A 16,563-nucleotide genomic window follows, 5' to 3' on the forward strand; every position below is an offset into this window, starting at 1 on the left:
CTGAATAATAAAGGATCCTCACCACTTTTTGCCTGCTTGTTTGTAGACAGCAAGACGAGCAATAACAGATCTGAGACAACATCGCCGACTACAGATTGATGTATAAACTCAGCTCTAGCTGCATTAACATACTCCCACACACAGTGCTGCCCCTCTCTTCTCAGAACACCCCGTACGTTTTCCATCCGATCAAGGTCTGTGGACTGAGACGACCATAAAAATAAACAAGCATTGATGTCATGTCTGCCAACGACTGAAATAAACATTTTCTTATGAAATCAATGACATCTGGTGTACATCGATCCCTGCGTCACCGCAGGTCATCCACCGTTGGTCTTTAGGTCTGAACATTTGATATTTGTCTTCATATCTATTCATATTTAACAAGCTGTCAGTTAGTCTTTATATTTAATTCGCCATCCAAAAAACACTTCTTGATTTAAAGTATTTTGAAAATTGATCAACGGGTTTACAACAGATGTAAACCTGCTGGTTGTATTTCTGATTGAACCAAAGTGGGTTTTTGTCTTCATATTGATGAAAATAACACCAGTTTATCCCCGTCTTCATATTATCCACCTAGTTATATTGTGCACTAAACATGTCTTTGAGAGTTTTCTCCTCCTCATTATGAGGTCACTAATGTCCCTTTGGTAGCATAACTAATTTCATCACGCTGCAGTACGCCGACAACATGCTAGGTAAGGTGAAAACAGCTAGTTGCTACGACTAGCAGCCGTAGCAACTAGTGAGCTTAAAGGCCGGTCCATCTTTCTGCAGACAAGTTGCGCGTGTTTGCAGAACATGACAGAAATAAAATGTAGAATCAGAATCAAAATATTCCAGGTATGTTACAGAAATAATAGCAGTAATGTAGTTGAGGGGGCAGCGGTTTTGATTTGCTTGAAAACCCCTAGACTTTAGAGGAGCATTCACTAACAAATTTCCCACCTTACAAGAAAAACAAGGTTTTCCACCTGAAGGCTCGCCCTCAGCTTTCATGAAGTACTCAGTTTCAGAGAAAGTCACTTTGCAGTTGTACTTAAAAAAAAAAAAAAGAAAAAAAGAGCTTTTGTGAAATTCCTCTCAAACCTCTGGTTGGCATGTAAATATTGTTTAACTGTGTTGTCATGGAGACCTAGAGTCCCTGATATGCCAACAGTGAGATTTGGAGACGTTTTTTTACCTGCTACACCATCCTCCTCACCGTGCGCTGTGACTTTACAAAGTCAGTTCAAGGCGCCTGGAAGTTTTTATTGCATCTCTTATTGTAGATATGGACAAGTTTAGGCTAGTGGCCATTTGATTTCCTTATGTCCTGCCTATCACAGAGCAACACATAGCCGTCTCCTTGAATGGCACGTTGTCTAAAGTGTCTAAGTATACGGTTTTTGGAACACATTATGTTTATATTTAAAATGGAGACATGAAATCCTAATAAAAAGTTCCTCAGATCTCTGATTAATTTAAACAGCAGAGTACAGAAGTCGTATTTCATCTCCAAGACAAACATTTGAGAAAATCTTCTCAATATACTTTCTTGTAAAATCCATAGCAACAGTGTTGTTCGCGGTACATAATGGGCATTGTGTACATGTTACAAAGACACCCAGTGGTAAACGCAAACACCATTTCTATTCTTTCATTGATATTGCTGTGCACTGAATACACTCTCTAAATGTAGGACTTCACAGCAAGAAGGAAAATTAAAACTTTCATCTAAACTATTTATATTCCTTGTGGACCAAGTCTGTGCTGAAAATCCATAACAAAGTTTCAATTAGTGTCAAACTGAACGGCAGATGTTTACTCAACTACTATTGGTTTATACAGTGAAGACAACCCGCAGACTCTAATAAAGTTCATCGCTGTGTGAAAGTTTGAGAAGAAAATTAAATTTACTTTCATCCAAGTAACTTTGGCTCTACATAACCTAACATGATGACAGCAGCAGCAGCAGCAGCAGCAGCAGCAGCTTTATTTCCCCCTGCGACTAAAACGAAGGCAAAGAAACCGTCAGGATGAGTTCAACAAAACGTACCGACTTACGTTTCAATTAGCGGCAGCGCTTTTCAGGACGGCATGTACGACTTTAACTGCCTGTCTGCTTCAATTGGCTTTGCAATAAATGTTTTCTAAGCTAACAGAATAAGTAGAGTGTATAAGAACAGCAAAAGGGAAACATTTAATGTTGGAAAGTCCCCCGTTTTCCTAATTAAGCTGTCACTTAAATCACGTGCTCTTCTGTACAACACTGCCTTTGTGGAACGCCATAATCTCATTTAGAGTTGAAATAAATACGACTGGATGTATAACATGTCAGACGTAAACATTATGTAGCCTTTTATTTCTCATGAGTCAAACCTTCTTGTGTCTTTTAAAAAGAATCTAGAAACTGTTCATAACAAGCAGACAAATTAAGAGTGGGTTTTTAATTTAATTAATATATCAACTAATTTGTTTAGCAATTACACATCCTCCTGCATATTGTGTCTATATTTTAGCCATTCTGTCTTCCTTTTATTATTATTATTATTAATCTTGGAAGAAGGAAAACAAGATGAAAAGAAAATCTCCTTGTTGAAACGACTTGGTAAAAAAAAATATTCAAAAATGTATGTGAAAGTTACTGAAAATATCACTTCAAAGCTCGTGGAAATGAGCAACAACAGATTTTAAACCATCCAGCTTAAACATTACAATTAATTTACTGGCGTTTGAAAGCGTTGGATTCTTTCGCCGCTCTAACGCTCGTTCTTTCACAGAAACAGCAAAAAGCACGTTATGTACGTACACCGTCCTGCACAGTCTGTGCCTGGAAATATTCTGACACCAACAGCGCAACAATGTAACTCTGTCAACTCTTCAGCTGCCACGGAAATCTGCAAGCTGTTGGGATTTGTTAACGAGCGACGGCGGAAATAAAGTGGTCCCTTTCTGTTCGTTTGCCAACAATACTAATACATCCTAAGAGTGTTTCTGAGGCACAGTCACCCCCCTCACTTTTAACCTCGGCTTGAAAAGGAGGTGGGAGCTTACGAAATGACCGCTTCTGGCGGTGAAACACAATAATGTTTGTGTACACGGCGCATTAATGGAAGCAAAAACAGATTTCTTTCACCGCTTGTAGGTCGAGGTTATGAAAGAGACTGTGGGCGTCCGGGTTAACTGAGAGAAACAAACTGCTGCAGGCGGCCTGAGGAAGACGCTGCTCCTGAGAATCCCTCCAGACGTCAACAGGTCGGCTCAAACATCATTATTTCGCTGTGCGTTTGAGGGCTAAAGCCCCCTAAACATATTAGGGATTATGGTAACCCCGTTCTTCTTCAATTAGCCCCCCTCAGTTGCTCTTAAAGAACATCTTAAGATAGCAAGCTGGCCGTCCATACATCTATTGGGATTTTACAGAGCGGACTCACAAATTAGCGGTGAAATGGAATCAAAAGGAGAGATGGTTTTTCCAATTTATACAAATAAAAAAGGTCAAGTGCATTTGTATTCAGACCTAAGGTCAAAACAAATCAGATTGAATCGAGAAGAGACAATAAACGATGTAAGAGACATTTGTAATATTTATGGGTTAATAAAAAAAGGTTTCTTTATGTAAACAACAGTTTTAAAGATCACAAACTGTACTTTAAAGGGGAAGTATTGTGTGCTTTTCAGGCACACAGTGACATTTTACAGCATAATCAAGTAACTATGTTATCTTCAGTTGTAATGATATCAACTACGACTTAAAAGAAATTTTACTCCCTGATTTACTGCGTTGGTATTGGGCCTGTGTCTCTTTAAGAAGCTCTTTATGAAACTCCCTCTTCAGGAAGTCATCACAACATGGCTCCTCTATTAACCCTTTAACAACCTTTTTTCCAGCGGAGAAACGGGACAAGTCACCGAAATGTCTGACGTCGACTTGGACGGCAACAAAAAAGGGACACTTTTATTATTTCTCTGCTTCCTTCACAGACAGATCTAAATGAAACCCTCATTAACAACGCAAATGGCAACACCGACTAAAAGGCGTCTCTTCAAGAGCCTGTTGAAATCATTAAATTTACAAAACTCATTCAGGGATTGCAACGTTACAGTGGTATAATCGTTACTCCGAGTTGCTGCTACACCGAGGAATGGTTAAACACGAAGCTGTCAACATTTTTTTACATTTCAGCTGGGGGTTTTTTCCTCCCGCTGGGTCTGTCAGTGAGAGGGTTTGCTTTGATAGGCTACTCAGCGTAGCAAATTATGGCAAAAAAAAAAAAAAAAGAAAGACAACAGAGAGAAACAGTAAATCAACATGTCACGAATGTATTTAGAGAAGAAAATTAACACCATCTGATAATTTCTGTATGGAATTGTTTTGTTTTTTTGAGTCTACATGACATCGACATGTTGTCTTTTGTTTGGGGAAGTTTGGTGCATGGCAGCCAATAGACATGGCGGTGACCACCTGTCACAACAACAGCTAATTATCATCACAGAGGCCAACATGCAACCCCAGCATGAGGAGCCGAGCAGAGCTCAGCAGACATGACAGGCAAAATAACCAAAACAGGTCAGGAAAGAGCTGGTCAGTGACAAAAAAATAAATAAATCTGGTTTTCCTGGACAACATGGGGAGGGGGAGAGAGAAGGACTTACATCAGAGCCGCTGCCCCTCATGACGAGGTCAGGAATGTCATATATCTGGCTTTCCATCTCCACCTTCTGGTCGCCGTTGCCCTTCACTTTGACCAGCAGGATTCGGAAGTTGGATCCGCCGAGGTCGAGAGCCAGGAACTCGCCTTGTTCTGTCAACATAAAGAAAATTACATTCAGCACTCAAGATGATATTTCTCATAAAATATTAATTTTTTTTTTCATTAGATACTCTTAGTTTTGTCACCTTCAATTTTAATCATCTATACATTTTTATTTTATTTTTATTTTTTTGCTTTTTTCATTCACCCATCTGATAAAACCATTGCTAAACAATAAGACAAAAATAATTAAATCTTAACACAAATTAATTGGACTTATGGACTTTTTGTCCAGCTATTTAACATGGATTTGTAATAAATATCTCATATGTCTGCAAGTACATTTTTTTCACAGCAGCTTCTCTGCTTGCAAAATATTGATTGTATTTTAGTAAATCTTCAAACTAAAGAAAGGGGACAAAATTGCAAAATAATTTGTACCACCTCATAACAACAACCTGAGAGCATTTCATTGGCAGCTTTACTGGCCAGGATAAAACCAACAAGACCTTTGACATTGGGCTCACAAGCTCACAATGCACAAACACTGAGCATAAATGTATAAAACTTCAGGAGGAATAAAATAAAGTGTTAAAAAAACAATGTCCACATTATCCACAAAAATATGTGAATATGTGGACAAACGTGGATAAAAAAATGTGGAAACCACAGAAAATATTCAATTTTCAAACATCCAGTTTAGTTTGTCATTTCCAAGAATCATTTTGTCAAAACGATTCTTGAAAAGATAAAAGTTGAAAAAAAAAAGAAAAGAAACATTTTGTCTGTTTTCACTTTAGCAACCAAAAACTTGAAAAGAGAAGGAAGCATTTATCTTTAGTCTTTCACCTTGGTGGAACCACCGTTCTTAAAAGCTGCAGGCATTTCTGAGGGTACTCTTCTGCTTACTAGTTAGAGGACTTCCAAAGGTCACCAGCTGCACTGGATTTAATTTATCAGAGTAAAGAGGCGTGTATACAGGTACTAGTACATGCAACACTCTTCAAACCATGTTTAACTTTCCTTGGACTTCAGAGCTATGCTTTACTTTGTGTTGGTGTTTTTCTTAAAATTCAAATAAAACCTTAAGTCTGTGGCTGTGATGTGACACAATAAGGAAAAGTTCAAGAATAATGAATGCTTCTGCAAGGCACCATACCTGCTTCCTGACTCCTGGCTTGCAGCAAAGCAATTACCCATCAGTCAATTACATCAACTAATCTTTGCAGTCCTAAACCCAAGGTATGTTTTAATATGCCAACTACACAGTGATGTAGAGAGTGAGCATTTGAAATGCAGCGTTAGGCTGCTAGAAAGTCTCTACGGTTTGTATTTGTGGTCGGAACAATAAGGATGCAGCATACTTCAGTCTCTTTTTCTTAAAAACACCAAAATGTATGCCAGCTGCGTTCTGATCCGAAAGCAATGATTCAGGCTGAAACTAGCAAATAAAGATAAAGTCAAGCAGGTCGAATGTCAAAATGAAAAAAAAAAAAAAAAAGATGAACGAAGGGAAGAATGAAGTCACTTGATGTCTTTAAAACCCTTAATCTGAAAGAAATAAGAACCAACTTCCATGTCTTTGTTGGGTTTCTAAACGTATTTTAAATTTGGCACTGCTGCTTTTTAAAATGCAAACCACAAATTTAAATAATCTCAAGTCAGTTAGAAACTCAATCATCTGACCTGTCATGGCAAATTTTATTATTATTCCTTGTCATGGTAAAAGAAAAAAAGAAAAAAAAAAGAAAAGAAAAGAAACTTTTACCCTAATTTCAAGCCTCTCGGACTGACAGGTTTTCAGCTCCTTTATTCTCAGCAGAATGAACCTAAATGAATGAACATCATTCAGGACTTCCTAAGTAACATCCTGGACCATTTTCAGTTCACTTCACTTTTGTACAATGGTTGAGTCGATTAATGAAATCTCACCAAACCTCCAGTCACATCTCTGCTAACCACTGCTGCAACACAATAAAATCAAAACGTCAGAAAATGTCAATAGCCCTAAACTATGCAGAAAATATGCAACAGTTGCTGTTATTAAAAGATTGGCTTCATTTCCTCAGTAGGTTTTCCTGCTTAAATGTTTTAGTGTGCGTCTCTTCGGCTTTATCGCTGACTTGGTCTGAAAAGAACTTCCTGGTTTTCGCTCACATCCTTAAGGAAAAACGAGGCATGTATTGGTGGGGAGAGAAACCCCGATTTTCCAAAAATTTAATCTTCAAAAAGCAAAAATTCAAGTAATCTGTTAAATCAATATATCACCCAGCTCTACTGTCTATAAAAAAAAAACACACTCACCACTACTGTCCAACATATTATTCCTTAATTACATCAAATGCAGCAGATAATCAGCAGCAACTGGTCTTTCAAGGTGAAAATGTTCCCAAAACTTTCAGGCAAACTCCAGAACACACAAAGCAATCGGAGAGGGTTGAGAGGCTGAGCACAGCAGGAACCCGTTGGCTCCAATCAGCAGAATCACACAATGGAAGCAACGCTGCCGCTAGTCTAGAGGAGCACAGAAGCAGCAGGCGAGGGGCTTCACATCCACAACTCATAAAAAGTTCATACTGAACTTCAGGGGAAAAGAACTGCGGCTGCGGATGATGAGTTTATTGGGATTTGTGGAGTTACTTTTCTGACAGTATTTTTACTTGCACCATGTTTAGTTTTACCATGACCTTCTCCTACAGAGGTGCAGAGGTCACAAAAACGTTGTGACCTCTGCATAGCTGGTGGCATTTCTTCTGACCTCCATCAACAAGAAACTTTTTATATAAAAGGCCAGATTTGTGCCATGGCCCTGACGTTCTCTTTGGACGGACCAAATAAAGCTTGGGATGTTTCCTAAGCTGACCTTTGTTTAACCTTTTCACTACCTTGTAAAGACCCATGAAAATGTAAAACCCAGCCGACCAGTCAGAAATGAAGTGGTTTGTTGGCTGATGCTATGCATCAAACCTTCAAGGTTTTCACAGAACAGCCACATTTCATACCCATTTTTGCCATTTACAAACACATAATTGCTCCATTTACCAGCTGGGTGACTGTTGAAGACAATTAGATTCATTGGATTTTGTTGGAGTCACGTCACACCAAACATTTCAGGTATTTCTTTTTAGTACATGTTGATTAATGTGCAAGGAAATGCGTTCTTAACCCTTCTTGTCATAATTATGCAATACTAAGCCTGCCACCGTAAGCAATAAATCAGTTAACTGCATTATGAATTAGAATTAGCTTGATTATTTTCATTCTGATGATTAATTTTAAAGGGAAATTTTGTTTACAGACATGTGAAAAACCATTTAATTTATGGTTTCGCTTCTGGGTGTTGTGTTTCATCTTTGGATATTTACAATATCTTGCAGTTTCTGGGTTACAAAATTAGAGTTTATTGTTCTTTGAAAGAGCAAATTTGCATTATTATGCCATTATCAATGTACTACCTCAAAACAACAACACTGTCATCAATCGCAATAATTACTGGGACGATTTGTTGTCCAGGACAATTTGTTACCGTTTTTGGTTGTAATGTGAAAGATGTGACAAAGTTTAATGGTTATGAATAAACACTTTATAGGCTGGCTCCTGGTAACACAGATCCAAGGCTCATAATCATTTGAAGATGCCTGTTATGGTTCATCTCTCAAGCTTAAATCCCTTTAATCAAACAATTTAGAGATAAGTGGTGGTGTGAAAACCATCTTCTCAAGAAAAAAAAACACTCAACTACAATGAACAAACTAAACAAAGGAAGAAAAAAAAGCTAATCATAAAATAGAAAAAAATTAAAAGGGCCTTGAAATTGTTATTCACACTTTGTATACTTTGAGCTCCATAATAAATCAATGAAAGGAACATTTGATTGCTCAAACTGTCGCATCTCTTCTTCAGACTAAAGATCTTAAAAAATTATTTTTTTGGCAAAAGAGAAAAAAGAAAATCTTTCAACAGCCTTCTTTTATTCTGGGCATTTTGAATAGATTTGGTGTTATTGTGGGCTGCCAGCTCTCTCCAAAAGAACTGCTTAGAGTTGGATAAGGACTCAGCTTGTGTTTAGAGGAGCAATTTTCAAAAACAGATTTGAAGGGGGGGGGGAGAAAAAGAAAGAATTACCTGTTCCATCAGGAGTAGAAAGCACATACGTTGGCAGCATCTTGACGGCAGCTGTGGGATTTGTGTCCCTGCATAAGCCTTTGTCCATCTCTCGCCGAAATCTCATAGACAACTCCATCAAAGTCTTGTCTGATAGATGGAACTGGTGCAGGTATTTGTCCACCTAAAAAGAGTAAGAACAAGGACAGTCAATGCACCGCTGTGAAAAAAGTAGCAAAATACATTTTTATCTGTAGCTGAAGAGTTAGATCGCCGGGGAACTGTGGCGCCAGAGGAATGCAGCCCACCTGTGCACAAAGCTGAACTCTGGCTTTGTGCTTCGAAGATTGAAGTGGGGAGGACCACAGTCAGGATCTTTTTCCAAGACTGCCTTTAAAATGAGTTTAATGCTTTAGTTTGAACACGTGTGGCCAAATAGGAGCCACAAAGTCGGAATAACTGAGCAGGCTGGACGACTGGGATTGGTATGTCCTGCCAATTGTAGTCACTTTGGTTATTAGGAGAAAGTAAATAAGCGTTTAGCAGAGACATTTATTTTTTGTGGCATCTTTGTTTATAGCATGCCATGCTCCTATAAACTCTGTTCTTTAGGACTTGCAGGAATATAAGTCTTCCTGTTTTACCTCTGTTCAGAAGACAGATTAAGGCCAAGTTTCGTCCTCTTTAATCAAATTCCAGTTCGTTTGGGGATTTGGAAATTCGCAATCCAATTCTTATAAGGATCACAAATGCGAACGCTAGTCTGTCTGAAAACCTCAGTCTCGGTTCGGCTGTAGTGAACTGAGACCGAGGTTCACTATGTCAATACCAGATAATCGAAGACCACTTCAAAAGCCAAAAGCGAACTATAGCACAGGGCATTCTGGGTAATTGCAACCAAAACAAATGTGAGAGTCCAGCCCTAGAGGAAGAAATGGCTTGTGATCTTTTGCCTAAGACAAAAGAGAAATCCTACAGTCACTAAAATCTGACACTATTCCATTTTTGTTTATATTTTGTAAAGAAGGAAGTTGCGCTCTTGTCTTCTTCGGATGTTTATATGATGTTTCCTTCAGTGGTTCTTGGTGCAGCGCCACCACAGACGAGGAGGGTTAACATGTTTTTCAAATGGAAAATGGAAAAAATGTTGCAATCTTGGTTCTCAATCAAACAGAGTCTACTGGACTATCAGGTGTGAAAACATCCTTAGACCTGCAAGTAAGCTTGGTGTACGTCAAAGGTGTCCAAAGTCGGTCCTCGAGGGCCGGCATCCTGCATGTTTTAGATCTCTCCCTAGTGGTAGTAACAACCTCTTCAGCAAGTCAGTGTTCTCCTTAGGCCTTCTAACGAGCCATCATTTGATGCAGGTGTGCTAAACCAGGGAGAGAATTAAAACATGCAGGATGCCGGCCCTCGAGGACCGACTTTGGACACCCCTGGTGTACGTGAATCTGTATGATCCATCTCTAAACCTGAAATCAACAATAGAAACGAACGGGTGCTACTTCGGCATTTTCTTATTGCAACAAGCAGAATTCCAGTCAACTAAATCGGAAACAAAAAAATATGTAACTGTTTGCGGCAAGCACAAGACGCACTAGTGAATCATGTTTGCTGTTGTAATAATTTGATGCTACATTAAGTTTTTGGGTTTAACTTCACCTGCCCACAGAGTCCAATAGTAGTCCGTAGCACTAATTGCAACTGCTTATGCTGCAAAATGTCAACACAGCCACAGTTTACCCTGCCTCATAACCTAAAGGCCACAAACTATTCTGCATAATTACCTTTTTTTAGGGGGATAAAAAAAACCCTTCTATTTCTTTTAAAAGGTGGAAGTGTGGCAAAACAATTTGCTTTTCTCTTCAGAGAATAAGATCCTCACATTAATGCAGGGAACCTGTGTAACTTTTCTAGAAGTTTCCTTCAGGTTTGCAATATAATTACAATAAATGAGAGCTGCATTAAGAAAGTTACAACGATGGCTTTCATTCTGTCAGTTTATTTCTCAAAATCATTTCTAAAAGCATCAAAAAAAGAATTCAAAAATCTAAACTAAAGAAGTAATTGTATGTAATTAGACTTGTGAAAACTAATAAGACTCAATATTCTGAAAAGAAAATATACTTTCCTTCTGGTCAGGTGTAATCTACTAATGTGTTCCCTCCAAAACACTTTAAAAACAATAAGATTCTCCTACCTGGGAATAGTTTAGCTGATCAAACCTAATTAACTACAAAACTGGACTGGGCTAAATACTGATATCTTAAAGGGGTTTACTTCATTCTGTGCAAAACGCCTGAGCAGACCTGGCACCGCCTTCGAGACGAAGCTCCTCGTCAGACCTTCACTTTCCAAGCCTCTCAGCCTCTTTCTCACAGAGCAGCCCTCCTCCACCACTCGGCTCCTTCAAACCAGCGGCAGCAGTAGTGAGCAAACACCTGGTAGAGCCGGCATCAGCGGAACTCATTATGTGAGATTTTTCAGTGCAACGCTGGTAAAAACGTTTTTAAAGGGTTAATAGAGGAGCCATGTTGTGATGACTTCCTGAAGGCGGAGCTTCAGAAAGAGCAGGACTTTTTAAAGAGACGGAGGCCCAATTTCAAGCATTAAATATCAAAGTCAAATCCTTCAATACATATTTGATACATATAGTATTTTTATAACAACTTGTTACTTGATTGAGCTATAAGAGAATGGCATTATGTGCCTGGAAATTACATATTACTGTCCCCCTTTAAAAAGATAATGCCAATATACTCTGCATCACAAAATGGTGATGAAAATCAGAACCTTCATTCTCACATACACGTATTAGCAGATGATAAGTCATGTCCACCTGCATCACCTGTAGTAAATAGCCTCCATCCCTTCTTAATTCAAAATAATGTGGTCCTGCATCCTTCATTTATCATGCTTGGTAAAAGCAAACATCAAAGATTAGCAAGCAGTTTAGCTGTATGATCAAGTTTTTATTGGGTAGATGGTCATATCAGTAGTGATGTAATGTCAATAAGTAGATGAGTGGCATCAGCAGAGAAGCCTGTTAGGTTAGTGGAGCTAAAGACGAAGTTATTATGCAAGACGAGGCAGAGCCAGAGGGGGGAATTTCTATGGTGACACAGAAAACATAATGTTTTGTTCTTTAGGCACTTTTTTTCCTTTTTCTGATAATTTCAGGGCACTAGTATTTTTAGCGCCATCACTGGCTCGCAAAGCTCATTTTTAAAGCAAAAACACAACAAAGCGGCACCAGAGAGTGTAACACGGACACTCAGGTGGGTTAATATCGCTTCCATGAAACATTTTCAACAAAAACTTTCACTCAGTTCTACTGAATGAAACACAAAAAATATATATTTTGAGCACCGTCTGTGTCGGCACATCCATGCAACAGGTTTTGCCTCACAGCAAGATTTCTGGTTAAATCCTAGAATTTACCGAATTCAATCATGAAAAGTTCCCATTGCGAACGGAGAACACAAAAATGAGCACCTGTGTACCCTGTAATTCCTGTGCTTACCCAAACAGGCGGTCATCTGGTGGTAATGGAACAAATAAAAATCACATAAACACTGAAACATGATGATGATGCTTAAAATAAGAATAAAAAAAAAAGAAATCTGCATTCTGACGGAAATCCTTTCTTAGTCATACCGGCAAGGAGCTTTTAATGGCAGCCGGGTTTCTGTTGTTGTCACGTTACAGGGAATCCTTTCTGCTGCAGTTAAAACATGTTTGGTTTGTTCTACTTCTATATCTGACAACTTAATAGGAATGAGGAAAAGAAATGCCCACTGATTGCCTGCTGACAGACTCTGCAGTTCAGAAAATCCTCATAAAAATCTAAAAAGTAAAATAGTAGGAAAAATCCTAAGTTGGAAAAGCCTGGATGGTTTGTGTGAGGAGGGCTGAAGAAATCTGAAGTGTTGAAACAAACGCTGTACGTTACAGCTCATAACTATGACAAAATGAGACAAGACAGCAGAAGTCAGTTATTTTTTTAAATGGCTTCTTTAAGACTTTTTTTTTTTAATTGCTTTAAGTGTTTGACAACAAACAAGCATTGAATGAGAACGAGCTGAGCCAGCAGCGAAGCTTCTGCTTGAGCCGCAACTTATAAACTATGTGAAGATAAGAGCTATTATATTAAGCAATCTGGTGTCTGAATAATCAAAACAGACTAAAAACAATAGATATCTTTGTTACTGAGCTCATTTGTCTACTTATTCACTAATTTATCAGGTGTGCTCATATTGTCAATACATAGATTGATTACAAGCAATTGGTTCAATTTAAACTTTTACCGCAAATAAAAATGCTATTTTGTTGTAAAGATGTATATACAGTGTTTTTCCAAAAGAGGCAGACAATGTTTAACTTGAGTAAATATGAAACTAGAGCCTCTGCTGGACCTTAATCCTAACAGTGTCTGTGTCTGTGAAAACCGTCTAGCTTCGAAAAGCAGGTGATTCCCAGGAACAGGAAGTGACCCGCAGTAAACATGGTGCTGCTGAGGACGGCGAGGCATGTCAGCGTGGCATGTAGTAAAGCATCAGACATTAGAAGTAGCACATGCTGTGTTTAATCTGTGTGTTTAATCCAAAGTAAAACAGCAGAAGGGAGCCGAAAGCATCCACGAAAAAAAAACACACACACAAAAAAACAAGAAATAAAAAGATCAAAGTGTGAAAATTAATCATAATGATGGACAACCAAGATCTGAAGGCTGTGATACCTCCTGTGAAATGCAGCAGATTGCACGAGTGTTGCCAATTACAAGGTCTGCACGGAAAATGCTCTGACAGACGACACGCGTCTGAATGGCATCATGGGTAAGCTCTGTATTTGAAGTTGTCAGATGCAACAAACATAAAAGAAGCACCTTATGTTTCTTTGTGTGTGTGTTGTTGACATTAAGGTGTTGACGGACAAGACGTGATGTGAAGTCATGACGTTGTGCAGAAAGGTCACGTCATCTTCCTGAAGGTAAGAGAACTACATTCCTGAGTGCAGAGATGGATCCCATGGCAACCAGAGTCAGCACTTTATAACCATCTTTCAACAAACTTAAGAAAAATAATTAAATCCAACAAATTGTTGAAATTCATAAATCCAGCACCAACTGTTGTGTTTTAGTCTGCACACTCTTTTTTGATATGTTATTATAAATTCCAACTTTTATTGAAGCAGACATTCTCATAGAAAAAGTTTTGGTAATCATGTTGACAAATTCCATTACAACAGTTTAAATCGATAAATTACAACAGATATAAGGGCCATGCTTAGAAAAATGAATTAAAAAATAAAAGCAAGAACAAAGAAATAAGACTATGAGAATAAAGTCAAGATATGACTTTATTCTCGTAATTTTATTATTATATTTTTCCTTAGCATGGCCCGAGTACTCCTAAATAAATAAGGTGACTGGGGTTAATCTGATTATGTATCTTTTTTTTAATTTAAAAATCTAAAATAAAACTGCATATTAGCTGACTGGTTTATTAGGAAAGTGAAGAAACAGTCCAAGGTCATTCCAGCACAAGGATATGAACTTTAAGCTAAAACTTTTGATTAGTGTTACAATAAACTGTTAATGACATTAGGGACGTTATTAAAACTTTGTCAATAGTTCATCTCCCAGAGTTTCTGCATTGCTTTCATTAATCCAACACATGGTTTTTTTTACTGAGTTTTAGAAAGCTTTTATTTTATTTTATTTTTTTCATTTATTCTCTAAAACACATCAAGTGTTTGCAGAAACAGCAGGCTAAAATACTCCACCAGCCTCTCGGCTACAATGTGGCAGCTGCCATTTCTGCTCATTACTTGATTTCAATAAAATGTTTTGCAGACTAAACTTTCAGGAAGTTGTTCTCCTCCTTCGTAGAAAGAGCATGGCCTTTGAAGATGCTTATTGTTCTTTCAGCTCTTCACTCTGTGGTATCATATCATTACTGGGCTGCAGTGAGCATCTGTAGAAAGCCTTAATTTGGGTCAAGGATTCATTTTATAAGCTGCATTTCCATTTCAAATGTGCACAAATCTTTGTCTATATACAGCTACGTCAACAAAATACAATTTCACAATTGCGGTGTTTCCAATAAATAAGAAATAAAATTAAAAGTCACAGATGAATAAGCTAATTTACACAATAACTCCTTAAAAGTTACACCAGCGACATCATTATCATTAGTTAAAATGGTCTCAAAACAACAATGTTATCGTTTATCGAAATAACTTCTGGGACAATTTATCATCCAGCAAAATTTGTTATGGCGACAGGAATAATTACAACTACATTACCCACCAGTGTGAAATGTTACTGCTTGTCGGTTTCTTTTCCATATGAAGACTTTGATGAGGAGTTTCTGAAATTTACTTAGTTGAACAATCGAATCGGCCTGGATAAATGAGAATACGTCAACCAACTATCTTTTGATACCCAATCTGACTCTCAGTCGTGTCAAACCATCGACTAGTTCAGGTTTACAATCACTTGAAAAATAATGGCATTGTCTGAACTCGAGGGAAGCAGAGAAATTGTAGTTTGCTGTGGAAACGCTTTATGTTCTTTATGCCTTAATGGCACCACGAGCTGCAGTACATGTAGCTGAATAATCAAAACCAGAACTTTTATATTTCATATTCTGGCATGTCACAGCAGCTAAAAAGTCACAAGCGTATTAATAATGTAGAGGAGTTCCCGCAGCTCGTATGTCACGGCTCACTGCAGTCTTTCGCAGTTTCTCGGCCCCAGGGGGGGAGCGGCTGCCGTCAAGCTTTTAGATGTACCCCGCCACAAACACACCTGATTAAAATGAATGAGTCATACTTGAGCTGCGGCCGAGCTTAATGTCAGCCCAACAGAGCTGACCGTTCATTTAAATAACACGAGCTGGAACCTGCAAGCTTTCTGAAATATTCATGGCAGGGGGTCCCTGGAACTGAACAATCCTACAAGAACTTTTGATGAAGAAAAAAAAAAAAAAAAAAGAGAGATGTCATTTGACATTCTGAGCTTCATATTGCTTGTTATTCTGTGACAAGTCATAATGCCTGCTGTCAAAAGAGTATATTAGATCCAATCTAGTAATAAAATTGATTTAACCCACTTAGGTTGTGACAGAATGACAGATTTATCACACCAAAAGCAGAAACCGGATCTCTATTCTAGTAGCCAAATGATATTTAGCTGTAACCACCATGATTGGATTGATTTTACTTTTTTGCATTAAGACACATTATGTGTTGGTCCTATACAGAGTCACACTTTTTCTGAAACAATTTTGGTATATTTTCATCAAAAGAAAAACATAAATTAATAATTTTTTTATCCACTTTACCCAACAGAGAATGTCAACAATTTGATTTTATCTTCAAACATTTCAAAAAGTAGCAAGTGCAGAGCACACTGGAGATTCAACTAAGGAAATCATTCTGAAACAATAAAATATCATTACTGCGGAATCATTTTTATATATATAGACAGCATGTGTGTACAAGTTGTACCTGGATGCACAGTAACTGCGCACCTGTAGAGGAACGCTGACATGCTCTTCTGCACGTGCCATGAAGGACGGCATTTCTGCTGCTGTAAACGTCTCCATTGCCTTTGGGGCTGGTTTACTACTACTGGAAGCTGGATTTGCACTCCAGCTTATTTTCATTCATACCAAGAATGTTTACACAAAGCTATACAACTTAATGCTCTTGAAAA

General features: G+C 38.1%; 1 protein-coding gene across 1 annotated transcript in view; it reads right to left on the bottom strand.

Annotated features, from left to right (window-relative positions):
- Positions 1–16,563, bottom strand: part of hk2 (hexokinase 2) — a 58,916-nt gene that overhangs the window by 41,124 nt on the left and 1,229 nt on the right. The window contains exons 2-3 of the mRNA XM_088009087.1: positions 8,865–9,027; positions 4,642–4,790 (exon numbers count right to left, since the gene is read on the bottom strand). Of these exons, the coding sequence (XP_087865213.1) occupies positions 4,642–4,790; positions 8,865–9,027 (312 nt within the window). The remainder of the gene's footprint in view (positions 1–4,641; positions 4,791–8,864; positions 9,028–16,563) is intronic.

The sequence above is a fragment of the Poecilia mexicana genome, unplaced genomic scaffold (genome assembly GCF_051168715.1).
Source record: "Poecilia mexicana isolate PSO_F unplaced genomic scaffold, ASM5116871v1 scaffold_9, whole genome shotgun sequence".
Lineage (NCBI taxonomy): Eukaryota > Metazoa > Chordata > Actinopteri > Cyprinodontiformes > Poeciliidae > Poecilia > Poecilia mexicana.